This window comes from Prionailurus bengalensis, chromosome C1 (genome assembly GCF_016509475.1).
Source record: "Prionailurus bengalensis isolate Pbe53 chromosome C1, Fcat_Pben_1.1_paternal_pri, whole genome shotgun sequence".
Lineage (NCBI taxonomy): Eukaryota > Metazoa > Chordata > Mammalia > Carnivora > Felidae > Prionailurus > Prionailurus bengalensis.
Genome location: NC_057345.1, coordinates 35992569 through 36012401, shown reverse-complemented (window position 1 = coordinate 36012401; position 19833 = coordinate 35992569). Strand labels below are relative to the sequence as shown.

Here is a 19833-nt window from a genome sequence, read left to right as displayed (position 1 = left end):
CTTTCACAAGGAACTTCATATTACTAATATTAGTAATATTTGAGAAAACTACTTTAACCTACTAGGTCGAGGGAGCCAGATCTTCTGAAGAACTGGACTGGAAACCAATGCTTCACCCAGCAAAGAGCCATACTTACTTGAACTGGCAGAGAAAAAATTTAAGGGCCTCACTTCTAAGAAATGAAGCAAAATATGATTCATGCAAGCATTTTCTCAGTTGCTGCCATGACACCAAGCAATTCTTCCTAACAAAGTTCTATCTAATGCCTTCAGCAACCAGCGACTTAGTAAGAGATATATATGTATTTTTTTTTTCATTTAAAAGAGTTTGGAGAAAACTTAGTAAATTTCACAGGTGGCAGCTTGTCTGTATACTATTTGATTTTTTTTTTTTAAATATGGAACGCTTCACGAATTTGCGTGTCATCCTTGCGCAGGGGCCATGCTAATCTTCTCTGTATCGTTCCAATTTTAGTATATGTGCTGCCGAAGCGAGCACACTATTTGACTTTTTAAACCATTCCATTTTGTTGTTACCCTTTCCCAGGTGTAGGAAACTTCAGTGCTGATGGTGGGGACCAAAGGAAATCATTATTGGTAGAAACAGCCCATCTTTATGAATGACCCTTCAGCCACAAAATGCTATTCTTTTTAAGTTGCTCTTAATGACTTTGTCCTTCCTCCTATTCTCATAGAAATTCTCAGAAGTCCTGGTCTTGGCTTACCTCCTTCTACAGGTTTTCATTTACTCTCACAGTTTTAAGTATCCTTGTTATTGTAAGTGATGTGAACACATATAATTCATTAATGTATTTTAAAAATACCTATTATATCTATCGTGTGCTATGGACCATGCTGCTAAGTATTAGGGTTATAATGTGATGAACAAGATAGGCACAAGTTTCCACATTTCTAGCTTCCTACTGGTCATCTCCCCCTTGGAATGCTAAATTCAACATACCCCAAAGTGAGGTCTTTATCATCTCCTCCAAACTCTGTTTCACTGCATGTCTGTGAGGCACACCACACTTCACCTAATTCCCCTGAGACTCCTCCTTGATTCCTCGCTTTCAGTTCCCATATCTGATGCCCAGAATTTGCTTACTGCCCTCGAATCCCATATCTCCATGTTCTGCACTACTGCCTTCATTCAGGCTCTCCACCTCTTTTCCCTGGTCATGGCAATAGCTTCCTTATTTGTCTCCCTACCCCATATCTTCTTGGTCCCCTAAATCTGTTCTCTCTACAGCTGCCAGAATGATCAATAATGCAACCCAATGTGGTCACTCTCTTATTTAAAACTCTGAATTTCTTTCTATACTTCCACTTTAATTTTACCCATAAAATTAGAATCCTGGCTTATGAGATACATCATAACCAATCTCTGTGTTTTTTTGTCTCTACATTCTAGTCTTTGGCATTTACATTCTGCTAATATTGAACTTTTTGTACTTCCCCATACACATTGTATTTTTTCCCACTTTTACTGTTTTCTCTGCTTGGAACTCGTCCTTCACTTTTTTCCTCCTTAACTAACTCTTTAGTGATCTTTCAACACCTGAATACATGGTGTCTTATTCATCTTTGCATGTCTAGCAAAGTATAGGCCTCCTGTAAATAGAAGAATAATAAATACATAACGAAACCTCTGTGCTGCTAATTCTCAAATCTATTATCTCCAGTGGTGAACTCTGGACAACTCTACTTGGATGTCTGAAGAGCATCTTAGTGTCTTACCTCAAACCAAACTGCTTACCTTCTCCATTAAGAAAGGAGTCAACGGGGGCGCCTGGGTGGCGCAGTCGATTAAGCGTCCGACTTCAGCCAGGTCACGATCTCGCGGTCCGTGAGTTGGAGCCCCGCGTCAGGCGCCGGGCTGATGGCTCAGAGCCTGGAGCTTGCTTCGGATTCTGTGTCTCCCTCTCTCTCTGCCCCTCCCCCGTTCATGCTCTGTCTCTCCCTGTCCCAAAAATAAATAAACGTTGAAAAAAAAAAGTTTCAAAAAGAAAGGAGTCAACGAATCATTAAATTCTACTGAAAACATTATTACACTATATGTTAACTAACTTGTATTTAAATAAATAATAATAAAATAAAACAAAAAAGAAAGGAGTCAGTATAGTAATAGGGTGGACTCCAGAGTCACAAAGCCTGGCCAGACCACAGTAAGGCACAACTCCAGGGGGCACCATTTACATTATAGTCTATATAAATGTCACAATTGCATATTGTACATGATGGTTCTGCTGCCTGGCCCAACACTTCTTAGCTGTGACTTTGGACAATTTACTTAAATTCTTTAGGCATCAGGTATTTTGTCTGTAAAACAATACTCAATAAATGTCTTTATTTTTTAAAGTTTTATTTACTTTTTTTTTTCAACGTTTATTTATTTTTGGGACAGAGAGAGACAGAGCATGAACGGGGGAGGGGCAGAGAGAGAGGGAGACACAGAATCGGAAACAGGCTCCAGGCTCCGAGCCATCAGCCCAGAGCCCGACGCCGGGCTCGAACTCACGGACCGCGAGATCGTGACCTGGCTGAAGTCGGACGCTTAACCGACTGCGCCACCCAGGCGCCCCTTGAAAATTTTTTTAATGTTGTATTTATTTCTGAGAGAGAGAGAGAGAAAGAGAGAGAGAGAACAAGGATGAGTGGGGGAGGGGCAGAGAGAGAGGGAGACACAGAATCTGAGGCAGGCTCCAGGCTCTGAGCTGTCAGCACAGAGCCTGACAAGGGGCTCGAACTCATGAATCATGGTCAGCTGCTTAACCGACTAAGCTACCCAGGCACCGCCCCATGACATTTCTCCTTTGTCACCAAGATAAGAAACCAAGGCATCAGATTGAAGGATTGAACTTCCTCTTTCTTCTCACCCTAAATCCAATACAAGGCCTGTAGAAATATTTTTTCTTTCCTTCATCCCATCTTGCTGCCAATGTCATATTACAGTTCTGAGACTTCTCTTGTGGGTCTCTGCTTCTTGTCTCCCAGTCATTATTTTTCATATCACACAGCTGCTAGAGTTATCTTCCTAAAACATAGTTCAAATAAGTTAACTTCACATCTCAAAAATATTAAAAAAAATTTTTTTTAATGTTTATTTATTTTTGAGAGACAGAGCATGAGTGGGGGAGGGGCAGAAAGAGAGAGAGAGACAGAATCTGAAGCAGCCTCCAGGCCCTGAGCCATCAGCACAGAGCCTGACATGGGGCTGCAACTCACAAGCCATGCCATCATGACCTGAGCCGAAGTCAGAGGCTCAACTGACTGAGCTACCCAGGCACCCTTACATCTCAAAAACCTTTAAAAAAATTTTTTTTTAATGTTTATTTATTTTTGAGACAGAGAGAGACAGAGCATGAACGGGGGAGGAGCAGAGAGAGAGGGAGACACAGAATTGGAAGCAGGCTCCAGGCTCTGAGCCATCAGCCCAGAGCCCCATGCGGGGCTCGAACTCACAGACCGTGAGATCGCGAGATCGTGACCTGAGCTGAAGTCAGATGCTTAACCGACTGAGCCACCCAGGCGCCCCTCAAAAATCTTAAGTACATTCCAAAATTAAGCATTCCTCCTATGCCAGTTACTCTGCTAGGTTCTGATACTACAAGATAAATAAAACCAGTAAAATCCTTCCCAGACCACTGTTAAATAAGGAAGGACAAAACAATCATGTGTCAACTTAGAGCTAGAGGTATATATTAGGTACTGTAGAAGGATAAAGAAGAAAGACTCCTTGCTCCCATTTCCAAGTCTTTGCTGTTCTCAGGAAAGAGATTCCATAGTCACTTGCTTAGGCAAGTGTTCAACAGATTTTTTTCTCTTTTCAGAACTCTGTCCTGGTATTTCAGGTTCTTTTATTTTATTTTTTTGTATATATACTTAAAGTTTATTTATTTATTTTTAAGAAAGAGCACAAGCAGGGGAGGGGAACAGAGAGAGGGAGAGAAAGAATCCCAAGCAGGCTCCACACTGTCAGCACGCAGCCCCCTGTAGGAGGCTCACAAACCATGAGATAATGACCTGAGCTGAAACCAAGAGTCAGACGCTTAACCAGCTGAGTCACCCAGGAGCCCCTCAGTTTTTTATTTCCATGGGGATAGGCTGTTAAGATTTATTTGGGCCAGCATAACTCTTTTGGTTCTTGAATGACCCAAGTAAACCTAAGTGCCTAGCCCAGGGCTAGATACAATAAATGGTCATTTTTTATTCTGGCTGAAGTAGGACTGTGTTGTTGGTTTAACTGCCTATAGCAATAACCATCCACTATATGTTTTTTTAAGTCTTTATTTATTTTTGAGAGAGAGACAGAGTGCAAGCAGGGGAGGAACAGAGAGGGAGACACAGAATCCCAAGCAAGGTCCAGACTCCAAGCCGTCAGCACAGAGCTGGAGCTGGGCTGGAACTCACGAACCTTGAGATCATGGCCTGAGCCCAAGTCGGAGGCTTAATTGACTGAACCACCCAGGTGCCCCAATAACCATCCACTATTAAGCTCTGAACTTATATGTCTCCGCTGCGCCTCTGGAAGGAAATGAATAATGGCCAAATAATTGTTCAGCCTCAGGCAGAGAAGGAAAAAAAACAAAGCCAATAAAAAATCACTACTGTTGCAATGTAGGATAAATGCCAAAACACTTTGAGATGCTCGACCAGCATGACACAGCACATTCCCATTTCTTACTCTGCTATAACATCCAAGGGAGTTAATAGGATGGGGGAATGGAGATGGGGGCAGAAAGGGGACAAAATATATTTATTATACGCCTGATATTTTATAGCGGGTGCTCTGTTGTGTCTTGGGGATACAGAGATGGAAGTAACCCAAACCTTACTTTCCAGAAAGTCTATCAAGAAGCAGCAGTCATGTAAACGCGTAAAATAGCTTAGATACTTTGTATAGCTTTTCGCTATCAGGATATTGTTTGGGCACAAAGGAGGGAATGGTAAATTCTGGGGATGAGCAAAAGCCAGAACAGCTTCAGAGGAATTCTGGGGATGAGCCAAGGTCAGGAACAGTTTCAGAGGAAGTCATGCTTCAGCTGAGTCTTTAAAGATACTTTCTCTAGGCCAACTAGGAGGGAACGGGATTCTTCATACTTGAACAAAAGCCTGAAGTCTTGAAACAGCGACACATTGTTGTGGGTATTACAATTAATCTAGGAGCAAGGAAGAATTATAGCAACAATAGCTAACATTCTAATGTATAATAAGAACTAGGAACTGCTAAGTAAGCTACGAAGATGATCTCAAAGAGTTAATAATATTCCCATTTTATAGGTTAAGAAAAGTAAGGCTCTTGCCTGAAGGCCACAGATAAAATGCCAATGAGTTTTAACTGAGGAAACTGAATACAGAGCCCCAGTTTTTTAAACCACAAATCAGAGGAGTGATACGATCAGATTTCAAAAAGATTCCCTCCAGCAGCTGTGGAAGGAGCGGATGGGAGAAGTAAAGCAGCAATCCCGTGATCAGAACAATTAAGGAAGTTGTCTATCGAGGATCAGCAATAGGGCAGAGGCTGGGGGGATCGGGGTGGAATATTTGAGAAACATTTGGATACTTTTCAGTGCTTCGTATGGATCAGACGTGATCCTCCGTGGACGGCAACAGGACCCTGGTCTCGGCCTTGAGCGCAAGACACGCAGGGCCCCCCCCCCCTCCCTCACAGAGACCCAGATTAACCGAGGCATTACGGATTTGGAAACTGTAGCTCTCAGCTCTCAGACCCCAAAGGTCGGGGGCAAGGAGGGGTATTCGTACCTTCCGCGTCCTAGCCCGCCCACAACAAGGAAAGTGCTGACTCATTCTGGCGGGGCGCTTTCGATCGGGGCGGGGCTCGGACCAGATCCCCCTCCTCTCTCCACCTCTTACACCCCCGGCCCGCTCTGACTCTCGCGAGAGCCCTACAGGCTATAAAGGCAGTGCCTCCCGCGTGTTTCACGCGTTTTCTTCCTGGCTGGCTTTTGGTGTCTTGTGCTTTAGACCTGGTAAGAGGCGCCCCTATACCCCTGTTGTCGCCTTTTCCTCGTCCATCCGGGGACTTGCCCTACTAGGTTCGGGTTGTTGTGACGGGGGAGGCGGTTCGGCGAGGTGTGGCGCGCTCGAGAGTGGTTAGGTGGTACGTACACCCTCCAGTGGGCCCTCCGTAGAGATGCGGTGACTTGTTTAAACCCCGAAGTTAATGTCGGCTCGAGTTTCCTCTTCCCCCGGCAACCCGAGCAGAGGGCGCTCATTGGCTTGGTATGGCGCCGGGGCGGACTCGTGGTAGTAGTGGGCTCTCCTCGACTAGCCTTCTGGGCGCGGCGGGTTCGGGAAGCTTCTAGAATGGACCTGGAAACTGACCTGAGGCTACCCGCCCGACTTGTGGTAGAGGCAAAGGCTTTTTCTGGTCCTCAGCTGTGACTAGATGAGGAGTTTCGGATATGAAGATTCCCTTCCCTGTATCTATTTTTTTCATTTACGGAATAGGGTTTGTGGTGGTCCCAAATGCCTTTGTGAAGACTGCGCATTTTTTTTTTTTTCTGGTGCTTTCCGAAGTGTTGGGGGTGATGATAGGAGTGGCAGGAGGGTACCAGAACTAGAGTTTGGGGGTGTGGCTTTCGCCTGTGGAGTTTGGGGGCGGATCCTCGGAGGGTGCCCACAAAGGGCTTAAGGTCTTCCCCTCGCTAAGTTGGACTTTAGCGGACGTGGGGGCCGTCTGGAAAAGCAGGTTTGGACGAGAAGGGCCTTTATGTTGGTCACACCCTATGATATTTGGTCGCCAAGTTGGAGCGTGCCTTACTAGTTAAAAAAAATTTTTTTTTAATGTTTATTTTTGAGAGAGCGAGAGAAGGGGAAAGGCGGAGAGGGAGACACAGAATTTGAAACAGTCTCCAGGCTCTGAGCTGTCTGTCCGTACGGTGCCTAAAGCGAGGCCCGAACTCCGGATCGCCGAGATTATGACCTGATCCAAAGCAGGTCGGAAGCTTAATCGACTGAGCCACCCAGGCGCGCTGCTTTTTTGTTGTTAAAAGTGTGTGTTAAGCAGTAAAGTTTGCAGTGATTGGGGCACCTGGGTGGCTTGATCTGTTGAGCGTCCAACTTCAGCTCAGGTCATGATCTCCACTTTAGTGGGTTAGAGCCCCGCATCAGGCTCTCTGCTCTTCTCTCGCTGGTGCTCTCTCTCAAAAATAAATATTAAAAAAAAGTTTTCAGTGATCGATGCTCACAACGTTTTTGGTTGTGGTGCTATGCACCAAAAAGCTTTGGGACTTGGAAAATTAGCTTGCTGGTTTCAAACTGATGGTGTACTGGGTTAGCTCTTAACTCCTTATCTTTGTTTCCACCTGGGTGAATCCAGTGCAGCATTGCTTTTTAGCAATAGACTCTCGTTGTCCTGGCCCCAGGTCAGAAACCCATTTTTGTAAGCACTTCAAGTGCTTAAAACACAACCCCTGAAGTTTTGGAATTTAGTAGATGCCAGAATAGTGGTCTTGTCTCTTAAAAAATTGGATTGCTTTAGGGTGTGTGCTCTTGTGGGCAAATGTACCTGGAGAAACCTCAAGTGTGCTTCCTGAATTATGAAGGCAGATGAAGGTGCAGTCCAGGGAAAGGGGGGGCAACATGACCACATCTAGGAATCAGACACTGGCATTGTTCATTTGGGCTCAGGTTTGGGGCTGAACCTTCCTTTGTTTCTTTATGTATGATGAAAATACAGAAGGAAAATGCCTTTGCACAAATCCTATTTTAGAAAAAGTAATAGAGGTTACTTTAGTTTATAAAGAAATTGCTGTATTTAAGTGAAAATGATACTCAGACATGGAGTATCTGATTTTGTTTCAAAAGATGGAAAGCTCAGTTTATGCTTCTTACTAATGTAAAAAATAATGTATATGTTCAGGGCCACTGGACAATTCTTTTATCATTCTACAGCTAAGTTTCTAAGTAGATGAAATGTGCTGGTTATCTAAAAAAAAAAAAGTAAGGCTTGTTTCTAATTCATTTCCTCTTTTATCTTTTTCAGCTGATAGTAAGATGTCTTCAGGAAATGCCAAAATTGGGCATCCTGCCCCCAACTTCAAAGCCACGGCTGTTATGCCAGATGGCCAGTTCAAAGACATCAGCCTATCTGACTACAAAGGTGAGAGTAATTACTTTAGATTCATTAAAATTGAATTACTTTAGGGGCACCTGGTGGCTCAGTTGGTTGAGCATCCGATTTCAGCTTAGGTCATGATCTCCTGGTTGGTGAGTTCGAGCCCTATGTCGGGCTCTGTGCTGACAACTCAGAGCCTGGAGCCTGCTTCAGATTCTGTGTCTCCCTCTTTCTGACCCTCCCCCGCTCATGCTCTCTTTTTCTCAAAAAAATAAACATTAAGATTTAACTATTTTACAATTTAAGGTGGCTCATTAGGTTTCTGTATCTGTCATGTTTGATTGTAAAATGAATTTATATATTGTAGGTCACCATCTTTAGGGTAGGAGGCCGTTTACCTACATGTTGAAGTAGTGATTACCAACCATGGTCATGGGGGTAGACTTTAGGTTCAGACTGCTATGGAAAAAGCCCATGCTTCATTATGTTTGGATATATTAGTTCAGTTATCTTCTTAGTACTCAGTTGTATTGTCTTGGAGATCTTCTCAGTATTTCATTGAAAGCTCAAGTTTTTGGGGCTTAAGCTGCTTACTAAGTTTTAGAAATAATGTATGGCGCAGCTGCTATAATTATTAGGCAGAAGGCTTAGGTACGTTCCCTTGACTGTTTTGCCCCAAGAGAAGAGTTGATGGTACAGTTGGAACAACTCTTCCTGTTACAGTTTCATGCAAACACTTGGCAAATTCTAATGAGGCTCTTCCTTTTTTTTTTTCTTTCTTGTTAAACCTTAACAGTCCTAGAACAGCTGCGATTTCTGGGATAATTGATACAAATTCCTTGAAATGCAAACCTGAAACTCCGGTTTTAAGTGTACCTTTCTTAGTGGTGTGGTAATTAGTTCCTAGACTCGGCTTTTGCATGAACATGTGACTAAGGTTTCCTAATGCAGCACACTTGTTTGGAATGAGAAGCAAGTAAGAGGGGCCCTATGGAGGGAAGCTCCTCTGGCAAACAGGATAAGTAGCACCATAGGGAGGTGACCCTGGCCCAAGGGTTTAGAAAGAGCTGCTCTCTGTCCTCCAGGGCTTGACCTGAGGTTTCAAAGTGGTTGTTAGGCAAAGCCCTGGAGAGGTTGTTTAGATGAGTGAGTTTCTACTGATTTTGGTTTTCAGAGTAAATGTCAAAAGGAGCACCTTTGGTTTTCAGACATTGCTGCTACCTGGAAATGAGTGAATATTTGGAACTGTTTTAATAATTCAGCCCATTAGGTGTGGTGAAAGGCTGCTTGGCCAGTTGAAGATCTACTTCTGTTGGTAATCTGAGTGACCTCAGTAAAATTTACACTAGAGATCCTTTCAGGATCTCTACCTTTCCTGTTACCTTTCAGGACTTTTGAAACTTTTGCCTCAAGAAATTTTTCTTGTCCTATTAGGCTTGTTGGATTTGTGCTGATTCAGGTGATCACTTAAACCTTACTTGTCTCGTTGATGTGGTTCATTGTGGAAGAAGCACAAAAGGCATTTTGTTTTGTTTTTCTTTATTGCTTTGTAGCATAGAATCCAGTAATTGAGCTTCTCCTGTGGGTTAATTGTAATCATTGGCATTAGGCTATCTAGTAGGTATTTGCATCCTTGGTTTTGCTTTTCTTCATTGGAGAACTTGGTGTTTGTGCTAACTTTTTTTTTTAATGTTTATTTTTGAGAGAGACCGTGTGTGAGCGGGGGAGGGGTAGAGAGGGAGAGAGGGAGACACCAAATCTGAAATAGGCTCCAGGCTCCGAGCACAGAGTCGCACAGAGTCGGACGTGGGGCTCAAACTTGGGAACGCGGAGGTCATGACCTGAGCTGAAATCGGAGGCTTAATCCGACTTAACCCAAGGAGCCATTCAGGCCCCCTCCTGTGCTAATTTAAAAAAAAAAATTTTTTTTTTAATGTTTATTTTTGAGACAGAGCATGAAGAGGGAGGGTCGGAGAGAGAGGGAGACACAGAATCTGAAGCAGGCTCCAGGCTCTGAGTTGTCAGCACAGAGCACAACGCGGGGCTCAAACTCACAGACTGTGAGATCATGACCTGAGCCAAAGTCGGAAGCTCAATGGACTGAGCCACCCAAGTGCCCCCCTCCTGTGCTAATTTTAACTACCTAGAGATAAAGATCAAACTGAACAGTGTTTATCTTATAATTGGCAGCTAGTGAGGAGGCAGGAAAATAAAGCACAGAACTGAAAGGAACTTTTTTTAATACAGGCTTTCCTGCCACAAGATGTTCTAAAAGTAGCTGCTATGAGACATCTGTGTTGAGTGTTGGTGTTTAGCAATTGTTTATAAAAAGCCTTTTTTTTCTCAGAGAAAAATGCCTTTAGGTTTTTATTTTTTAAAAAATATTTTGTCTATTTTGAAAGAGAGGGCACGAGTGAGGGGCAGAGAGAGGGAGGGAGAATCCCAGGAGGGGCAGAGAGAGAAAGAAGTAGAGCTTGAACCTGGGCCTAAGTCAGATCCTTAACGACTGAGTCACCCAGGTGGCCCAAGGTTTTATCTTAAATATCAGCACCCAACAGGGGGGCTGAAACTCCAAGCTGGGAGATCAAGAGTCACAGACACCACCCACTGAGCCAGCCAGGTGCCCTTTGTAAAGCAAGGAAGTATGTTTCAAAGGCAAACTTGTGGCTTTTCCTCCCCCTCCCTCCCCAGGAAAATACGTTGTGTTCTTCTTTTACCCTCTTGATTTCACCTTTGTGTGCCCCACGGAGATCATTGCTTTCAGTGACAGAGCGGAAGAATTTAAGAAACTCAACTGCCAAGTGATTGGTGCTTCTGTGGATTCTCATTTCTGTCACCTGGCATGGTAAATCTCTTGGTCAACTTTTGCATATGAACTTTGAACTAACTGCAACTGGGACTGGAGGCTTTGATAATAGACTTGCTCAAGTATTGCCTTCTGGCTTCTGATGGAAGGAGTGTGCAACGGCTGTGACTTCTTGTTGCTCTCATCTGGCAGCAAAGAAGCAGCAGCCTGGGTTGCAGCTGAGTATCCTGGTGACCTTAACTGTCTTCAGGCACTCACTTTACTGCTGGAAAAAGTTTGAAGTCTTTTGGGGATTAGATTAGATTACAGTTACTTCACATTACATTAGGAATGTTGAAAAAGGGAAGGAATAGAAACAGTTAATGCTTTTGCTACACAAGAGTTTAAATGAATGTGATTGTATGTGTGCCTTTTGCTGTAGGATCAACACACCCAAGAAACAAGGAGGACTGGGACCCATGAACATTCCCTTGGTATCAGACCCCAAGCGTACCATTGCTCAGGACTATGGAGTCTTAAAGGCTGATGAAGGCATCTCATTCAGGTATATACCTACCAGTGGGCTGTCATCAAAATTATTGAGTTGAGGGCCTTTTTTATTTGGAGAAAGATAGGACCCTGATCTGTAGACTCTTTTGTGTGTGTGTGTTTTTTTTCCCCTCCAGTTAATTTACTGAGAAATAATTGACCTACGTTACTGAATAAGTTTATTTTTAACTTTTTAATTTTACTTATTTAAATTTTATTTTTTAAAATTTATTTTGAGAGAGAAGAGAGCACATGAGTAAGGGGGATGCAGAGAAGGGGAGAGAGGATCCCAAGCATGCTCAGCGTGTAGAACCTGATGTAAGGGCTCAGTCTCCCGAACCATGACATCATGACCTGAGCCCAAATTTAGATTTTATTTTTTAAGTAATCTTTACTTCCAACGTGGGGCTCGAACTCACAACCCTGAGATCAAGAGTCATATGCTTTACCAATTAAGCCAGCCAGGCTCCCCCATCACTATTATGTGTTTAAAGTGTACAGCATGGTGATCTAATCTCCTTCCTTCTTGCCTTTCCTTTCTCTCTCTCCCTCTCTTTCTCTCCTTCCTTATCTGTATGCCTAAGACCTGAAGCTCGAGAGTAGTACGATTTTCCAACTGAGCAGGGGTTGGGGGGGGATGCTTCTTCACTAGAGGCAAAGCCAGTGCAAGTCTGGGAGGCCAGCACATTTTCATTTCCATTGCAAGCAGTTTCCAAACTGATATTGCATCTCTCTCAAGCCTTCAATCTCTTCTTCCCAGGGGCCTCTTTATCATTGATGAGAAAGGTATCCTTCGACAGATCACAGTAAATGACCTTCCTGTCGGCCGTTCTGTGGATGAGACTCTGAGACTAGTTCAGGCCTTCCAGTTTACTGACAAGCATGGGGAAGGTAAGCCAATTCACCTAGTGACTTGACAATAGAATGGTCGTAGGATACGAAAGATGGCAGGAACATGGTCTATCAAATGAGAAAAATCTGTTTCTCCAAGAAATTGAAGTCTCTGCATTATACTGGGTTGTGGGGATGAGATAATGGAAAAGCTTGGGGAAGAGAATATAAAGGTTTTTTGTTCCAGCTCCACATTCCCAGCTTCTGCCCTGCTCATTTAGAATCACTGCTGAAGCCTTTAAGTTATTAAAGGAGTGTAGGAGGATTTCATAGGTGTATAAGGACAAAACAAAAGGCTTGAGAATTATATCTAGAGATAAAGCATGCCATTCTTGACAAGTGTTTATTGGGAGAGGAGCTTAATCCCTGTGGTCCGTATTTGTTTTATGATCTTTTTAAAACACAAATCTAAGACCAGTTTTGAATTTTGGAAAATATAAATAGGGCTAAGATAACTTGCCCAAGGACAATGGACAGATACAGCTAATACTTTTTTTTATCTTCTTAAATACATTCTAAAAAATAATAAAACGTTTTATTGTACAGTGTTGTTGTATTTGTAAGAATTACACTCTGCAAATAACCAAATTACGTAAATGTTTAAAACTTTTTTGAAGGAAGAGGGTTAGGGATAGAGGGTTTCAAATGAAATATCAAGGTTCTTCATTAGACATTTGAGGATCAAAGACTTTTTTGTTAAATTTTTTATTTTTAATTTTTTTGTTTAGAATGCCTGTGAGTGGGGGAGGGGGCAGGGGGAGAGAGAGAATGTGAAGCAGACTCCATGCTGAACATGGAGTCTGACACAGGGCTCATTCCCATGACCCTTGGATCACGATCTGAACCAAAATCAAAGAGTTGGGCACTCAACTGGCTGAGCTACCCAGGTACCCCAAAGATAATGTTTTACAAGGTTGTCCTTAGAGAATCTACACATCACTAAAGAGATTCAATTTAGGGTTTTTTACCTAGCATTTTAGAGAGCGTAGACCTTTCTTTTCCTATTTATCCAGCGTTAGTACTTTCCTTCTAATATTCTTACTGCAGTATGATAAAGTACTGAACTACTTGATCCCAGCTTTTGAGTTTGTAAGGGTGTAGCTTTTTTTTTTTTTTTTTTTAAAGTTTAATTTTGAGGGAGGGAGAGCGAGAGATCCCAAGGAGGCTCCATACTGTCCGTGCAGAGCCTGATGCAGGGCTCAAAACCACAAACTGTGAGATGACCTGAGCCAAAGTTAGATGCTTAACCGACTGAACCACCCAGGTGCCCCTAGAGGTTTTTTAAGTTTTTGAGACCGTGCCAGAGCATGTGCACAAGCAGGGAAGGGGCAGAGAGAGAGACAGGGAGAGAGAATCCCAAGGAGGCTCCACGCAGTCAGCACAAAGCCTGAAGTGGTGGGGTTTGATCTCACAGACCTTGAGATCATGACCTTAGTCGAAATCAAGAGGGGGAAACTTAACCAACTGAGCCACCCAGGTGCCCCAAGGCTGTAGCTTTTTTTACTTTTTCCCCCCTCACTGGAGTATAGTTGTTGCTGGAATGACACAACCTTATCTTAAGAGTTAGTTTAGTTTTTTAAGACTTAGCTCCTGAGGCTACAGGTGCTGGGTATGTGGGGAATGGAGATCTTGAAGCCTACACCTTTCCAAGCTTAACATAATTGAGGATGAGAAGGACAAGATAGTTATTTTGTTTTTATTTTTTTTTAATGTTTATTTTTGAGGGAGACCGAGCACGAGCAGGGGAGGGACAGAGAGGGAGACACAGAATCCAAAGCAGGCTCCAGACTCAGCTGTCAGCACAGAGCCAGACATGGGGCTTGAACCCACGAACCATGAGATCATGACATGGGCCCAAGTAGACTACTTAAGCAAGTGAGCCACCCAGGTGCCCTAAGGACAGAATAGTTGTGATCAAGTGCTACTGATGTCAAATCAGCTGCACAAGTGTACTTCAATAAATTTGTCTTAACGTTCCATTTTCTTTCTCTAGATAATAAATAGTTCAGACTAGTTTTCTGAGGCCCATTTCACCTCTGATTTTGTGGTAAAGAATATGGAAGTTGATAAGAGTTGGAATTGATGATGTCTCTTAGGGGAACCGAAAAGTGATAGTTTGGCTAGAGGGGAACGCTAGTATGAATCCATGAGCGCTGATACCCAAAGGCACCATTTGCGGAAGCTTGTGTGGATTGAAGGAGCTGACCACTGCTGAGACTGCCTCCTGGTGGGGGATGAGTTTCAGCACAAAGAAGTTGCTGAGGAGTGTTGTTAAAGCCCTTTATTGAACTTCCTAGCACCTTGCATATAGGCGAGACTTGAACCCAAGCTTTCATAACTGAAGATTGCTTCTTCAGAGTCTTGGTCTCTTCTTTCCATCTCACTAGAACAGGCATAGCTTGTTGTGTGTAGCCTTTATGATTTATATGATAATTGCCATTTGAGAGCGTATGAATACCAAACATGGTATGTGAGGTACTTTGCGTGTGTTATTTGACAGATAACTCTACATTTCTGTTTTTTGATGTAATTGACATATAACGTCAGTTTTAGGTATACAGTGAAATTGTTTCATTTGTATTTATATATTCTATGTTCCTGTGTTTTCAAGTTTTTATTTAAATTCCAGTTAACATAATGTAACAGTTTCAGGTGTAAAACTTAGCGATTCATCACTTACAATACCAGTGTTCTACACAAGTGCCCTCCTTCATACCCATCACCCATTTAACCCATATCCTGCCCCCCCCATTCCCTCCAGTAACCCTGTTTTTTTTCCTTAATTTTTTAATGTTTATTTTTGAAGGAGAGAGAGACAGAATGTGAGTGGAGGAGGGGCAGAGAGGGAGGGAGACACAGAATCAGAAACAGGCTCCAGGCCCTGAGCTGCCAGCACAGAGCCCAACACCGGGCTCAAACTCGAGTAATGAGGTCATGACCTGAGCTGAAGTCAGATGCTTAACCTACTGAGCCACCCAGGTGCCCCTCAGTTTGTTTTCTGTAGTTGAGAAACTACGTTGTTATTTTTGAGGACTCAAATGAATATTTTAAATACAGTATTTATTCATAGTAAATGTGGAAATCAAACCAAATTCACAGCTGTTCTTTTTTTTTTTTTTTTTTTTTTTTTTAAATTTTTAAAATGCTAAAAAAGTCCCTCTTGAGGGCTGTTTTGGAAGTTTCTTATACTGAGGTTACCATGACTATGTCACTTTCTCCTTGGAGAGTCATGCTATTTTGAAAGGTGGTTTATGTGGGGCTTAACCAGTTCTTCTGTACCCCATGTTCTGAGAAAACCAACACTGCTGGGTATGAGTGAAACATGCAAGTGTGGTTCTTTCTGTCTTGTCACTGATAACTGGTTATATTCTTTTTTTTTTTTTTTTTTTTAAACATATTTTTAAGTGCCATGAACCTTTACTGCCCATGAGAATAAGTTGGCAAGGTTTTTCTGGTTCATTATTCCTATCTTTGTGTCATGATTTATAATTGGGCTTTTCTTTTAAAGGTTATATGTTTTCTAAGACCAACTTTGTTGGTTCCCTGTTCACATCTACTATCAAACTTCTGGCTGGCTCTCACCTGGTCTCTGCTTATTTGCTGTTCTTTGTTCTCTAGCTTTTTTATGCTTTAGGGACCTGTGTTTTAACCCTTTGGTGCTAATAAAGCTAATAATTGTAACAATCAAGTGAAGATTCCAGGAAAGTAATGGATGGCAGCTGGGTCCATCTATACTTTGTTCCCAGACAGCTGGTTGCAGAGTGACATCTAAGGCTATGATATCCTTGGACTGAAAGGGGCTCCCCTTCTCTCACTTGAGCAAGAGAGATTTGCTGCTTCATTATTGGACTTGGTGACTATGTGTCTCCTAGAAGATGGAATAGCAAATGGAAGTGAAAAATCAGAGATTGGTTTCCTTGCTTCTCTCTCCTCAGGTTAGTCCAAGGAGCATTGCTGGCTCAGGATTATAGGAAAAGGTTAAAAGCTATGCTTTCTGCATAAATGTATGAAAGATTCAAATGCAGACCTTTGTTTACCATGGGGTAGAAGGCACTTACTTATAGACAAATAGGGCCTGTTATGGGGGTCCTGCCCCCATGTATTTCAGGCTGTCCAGTTTGGCAGTTAACACTGAGGAGGCAAATTGGTTGCTATCTTCAGATCCTCCAAGGGCTGTCAGAAGGAAGAAGCAGCTTAGTGTTAACTGTTGTTACACAGTCCTAGCTTTGTTTGTTTAGCTTATTTCTTGGTATGTAGACAAATCGTGATTTTTTTTTTTTTTTTTTTAAAGAGCCTGTAAACTGGGGAAGAGGGGCAGAGGGAGAGAGAATCTTAGGCTCCACCCTCAGCATGGAATCCAATGCAGGGCTCAATCCCACAATCCTGGGATCTTGGTCTGAGCCAAAATCCAGAGTCGGACACTGAACCAACTAAGCCACCCAGACACCTCTAAAGTTTAGATTTTTAATGCAATACAGTGTGGCCTAATCTGTCATTAAGTGTATAATTCAGTGGCATTAATTGCATTCACAATTTTGTGTATCCATCACCAGTATTTTCTGAATGTTCTCATCATCTCAAATAGCTATAACCATTAAGCATTAACTCCCCATTCCCCTTTCCTTCCAGCCCTTGGTAACTTCTACTTTCTGTGTCTGAGTTTGTCTATTCTAGACATTTCATGTAAGTGAAATCATACGATATTTGTCCATCTATGTTTGGTTTCTTTCACTTAGCATAATGTATTCGAGATTCTCAAGGTTCATGTTGCAGTGGGTATCAAAACTTTTTTTAAGGCTGAATAATACTCCATTTTATGTGTATATGTCCTATTATGTATTCTTTCATTTCTTGATGGACACAGTTTTTTATCTTTTGGCTGTTGTGAATAATGCTGCTAGAGTAATGGTGAACAGGTATCTGAATCTTTGTTCCTATTTATTTTGAGTATTTACATTAGAAGTGTAATTGCTGGGTCATGTAGTTCTGTTTAGCTTTTTCAAGAATTGCCAAACTCTCTTCTATAGCAGCTGCACCATTTTACATTCCCACCAGTAATATCAAGGATTCTCTACAACCTTGCCAACACTTGGTCTTTTTGCTTTTTTTTTTTTTTTTAAATGCTATATAGCCTGGTGGGTGTGAAGAGGTGTCATTGTGCTTTTGATTTGCATGTCCCTAATGATCAGTGATATCGAGCATATTTTCATGTGCTTATTGACCATTTGCATATCTTTAGAGAAATGTCTACTCAAGTCCTTTGCTTGTTTTCAACTAGGGTGTCTTGTTGAGTTGTGGGAGGTTTTTTTTTGTTTTTTTCTTTGTAGAAGTTCTTTAAGTTTGAGAGAGAGAGAGCAAGTGGGGAAGGGACAGGGAGAGAAAGGAAGAGAATTGCAAGTGGGGCATGAATTTGACATGGGGCTCAAACTCACGAACCCTGTGAGAACCAAGAGTCAGATGCTTAACCGACAGTCACCCAGGCGAGTTCACTGGATCTCTTCAGTTGTGGGAGTTCTTTATACATTTTGGATATTAATCCCTCATCAGATACATGATGGGTAAATATTCCCATTCTGTGTGTTAACTCTTAAAATGTCCTTTTTGGGGCACCTTTGTGGCTCAGTTAAGCATCCAACTCTTGATTTTGGCTCAGGTCATGATCTTATGATCTGGGAGTTCCAGCCCAACATCAGGCTCTGTGTTGACATTGTGGAGCCTGCTTGGGATTCTGTCTCCCTCTGTTCCTCCCTGCTCACTCTCTCAGAATAAATGAAAATAAACTTAAAAAAAAAAAAAAAAGGCCTTTGTACAAAAGTTTATAATTTAGATCAAGTCAAATTTATCTGTTTATTGTTGCATGTGCTTTTATAATCCTATCTACGGGGGCGCCTGGGTGGCGCAGTCGGTTAAGCGTCCGACTTCAGCCAGGTCACGATCTCTGGGTCCGTGAGTTCGAGCCCGGCGTTGGGCTCTGGGCTGATGGCTCGGAGCCTGGAGCCTGTTTCCGATTCTGTGTCTCCCTCTCTCTCTGCCCCTCCCCCGTTCATGCTCTGTCTCTCTCTGTCCCAAAAATAAATAAAAAACGTTAAAAAAAAAAAAGATTATCTATGAATACATTTCCAAATCCAAGGTTGTGAAGTTCTCTGTTTTCTCCAGAGTTTATGATTTTAGCCCTTATCTTTAGGTTGACCCATTATTGAGTTGATTTTTTTTTTTTTTTTATATGAGGTGTAAAATAGGGATCTGCCTTCATTCTTTCTCATGTGGAAGTCCAGCTGGTCCCAGCACCATTTATTGAAGAGCATTTAAGATTTTTAAGAAGATACACATGAAGGGGTGCCTGGGTGGCTCAGTCGGTTAAGTGTCCGACTTTGGCTCAGGTCATGATCTCACGGTTTGTGAGCCCCGTGTTGGGCTATGTGCTGACAGTTCAGAGCCTGGAGCCTGCTTTGGATTCTGTCTTCTTTCTCTGCCCCTCCCCAACTTGTGCTCTGTCTCTCTGTGTCTCTCAAAAAATAAATAAATATAAAAAAAATTTTTTAAAGATATACATGAAGCATACATAAAATAATTGAGGAAATACAAATACCGATTCATCCACTGTCTACTGTTAACAAATATTAATACATGTGGTTTTTTTGCTGTATGTGCATTACGCAGATTATTTGTAGACCAAAGCATACAATTGAAGCTTGTAAGGTAGTTAATTTCTTTAAATTTCAGGTGCTGCATGAATAAATTAGATATAATAGCATTAGGGCTGTGGTGAGGATTGAATTATGTTTGTAGTTATCCTTGCACTAAAAGACTTGAATTATCTCACACTATAGCATAAGTATTCTGGTTCCTGAGTGTTCAGCCTCTTATGGTATCAGATTTGGTTTTGAGCCTTTTGTCTGATTGTCACCCATTTGTCCATGGGAGGAGGGTGGAACTCACCACTGAGCAGGTTATTAATTGATAGTACTCTTCTCTTGCAGTGTGCCCAGCTGGCTGGAAGCCTGGCAGTGATACCATCAAGCCTGATGTCCAGAAGAGCAAAGAATATTTCTCTAAGCAGAAGTGAGCGGTGGGCCTTTTTAGGGCCCGGCTGCATTGGCTGGCCATGAAAACAAAATCTCTTTTGTACTATTGTCATGCTTAAGACACAAGACTTTAGATTCAGTGCAGATGTGGTATGGGATGGGACAGGCCTTTCCTGCAGGGGTTGGGGAGGCCAGCCTTTCTTCCTCTGGAGAGAATGGCCCATGCTGTGCTATGGGGCAAGTCAACTGATGTGTACAGTAGTGGGGCATCACTTTTGATCTTTGTTTCTATTAAACTTGAACTGAGACCTTGTTGAGTCTTCATTTCAGGGGGCACTAGCTTTGATTTTAAGAGTAATTTACTCTCTGCTTTCTTTTTTTAGGGTAAAATGAAGGTTGATAGCTGCCTCAGAATCAGAAAGTTACATTGGGTGGGGGGATATGCAAGTAGACACAGGAAAGGAACTGAACCCAGGTGTTAACATTTTCACTACATTTGGGGG

The 19833-nt window shown here is 42.4% G+C and overlaps 1 protein-coding gene and 1 non-coding gene across 4 annotated transcripts; one reads left to right on the top strand and one right to left on the bottom strand.

Moving 5' to 3' along the window:
* Positions 1–392: 392 nt before the first annotated feature.
* LOC122482211 lies at positions 393–499 on the bottom strand. The gene has a single exon (XR_006297018.1). It is a non-coding gene; the product is annotated as a U6 spliceosomal RNA (small nuclear RNA).
* Positions 500–5859: 5360 nt separating this feature from the next.
* On the top strand, positions 5860–19638 carry PRDX1 (peroxiredoxin 1). Of its 3 annotated transcripts, none has more exons than XM_043574813.1 (6): positions 5860–5990; positions 8009–8125; positions 10772–10925; positions 11308–11430; positions 12175–12305; positions 19286–19638. In XM_043574813.1, the coding sequence occupies exons 2-6, from the start codon at positions 8020–8022 to the stop codon at positions 19369–19371; spliced, it is 600 nt and encodes a 199-aa protein (XP_043430748.1). In that variant the 5' UTR covers positions 5860–5990; positions 8009–8019; the 3' UTR covers positions 19372–19638. The 3 variants fall into 3 exon arrangements, with proteins under 3 accessions (XP_043430748.1, XP_043430749.1, XP_043430750.1); XM_043574814.1 differs by having other exon boundaries at positions 5948–6121; XM_043574815.1 differs by lacking the exon at positions 5860–5990 and adding an exon at positions 6088–6243.
* The last annotated feature ends 195 nt before the right edge of the window (positions 19639–19833 follow it).

Bases quoted from the DNA above. Each gene is read 5' to 3' on its own strand.
- PRDX1 (XM_043574813.1), top strand. From the start codon at position 8,020: ATGTCTTCAGGAAATGCCAAAATTGGGCATCCTGCCCCCAACTTCAAA. The intron at 8,126-10,771 runs GTGAGAGTAATT...CTCCCTCCCCAG, and splicing joins CAGCCTATCTGACTACAAAG to GAAAATACGTTGTGTTCTTC. The intron at 12,306-19,285 runs GTAAGCCAATTC...CTTCTCTTGCAG, and splicing joins TACTGACAAGCATGGGGAAG to TGTGCCCAGCTGGCTGGAAG.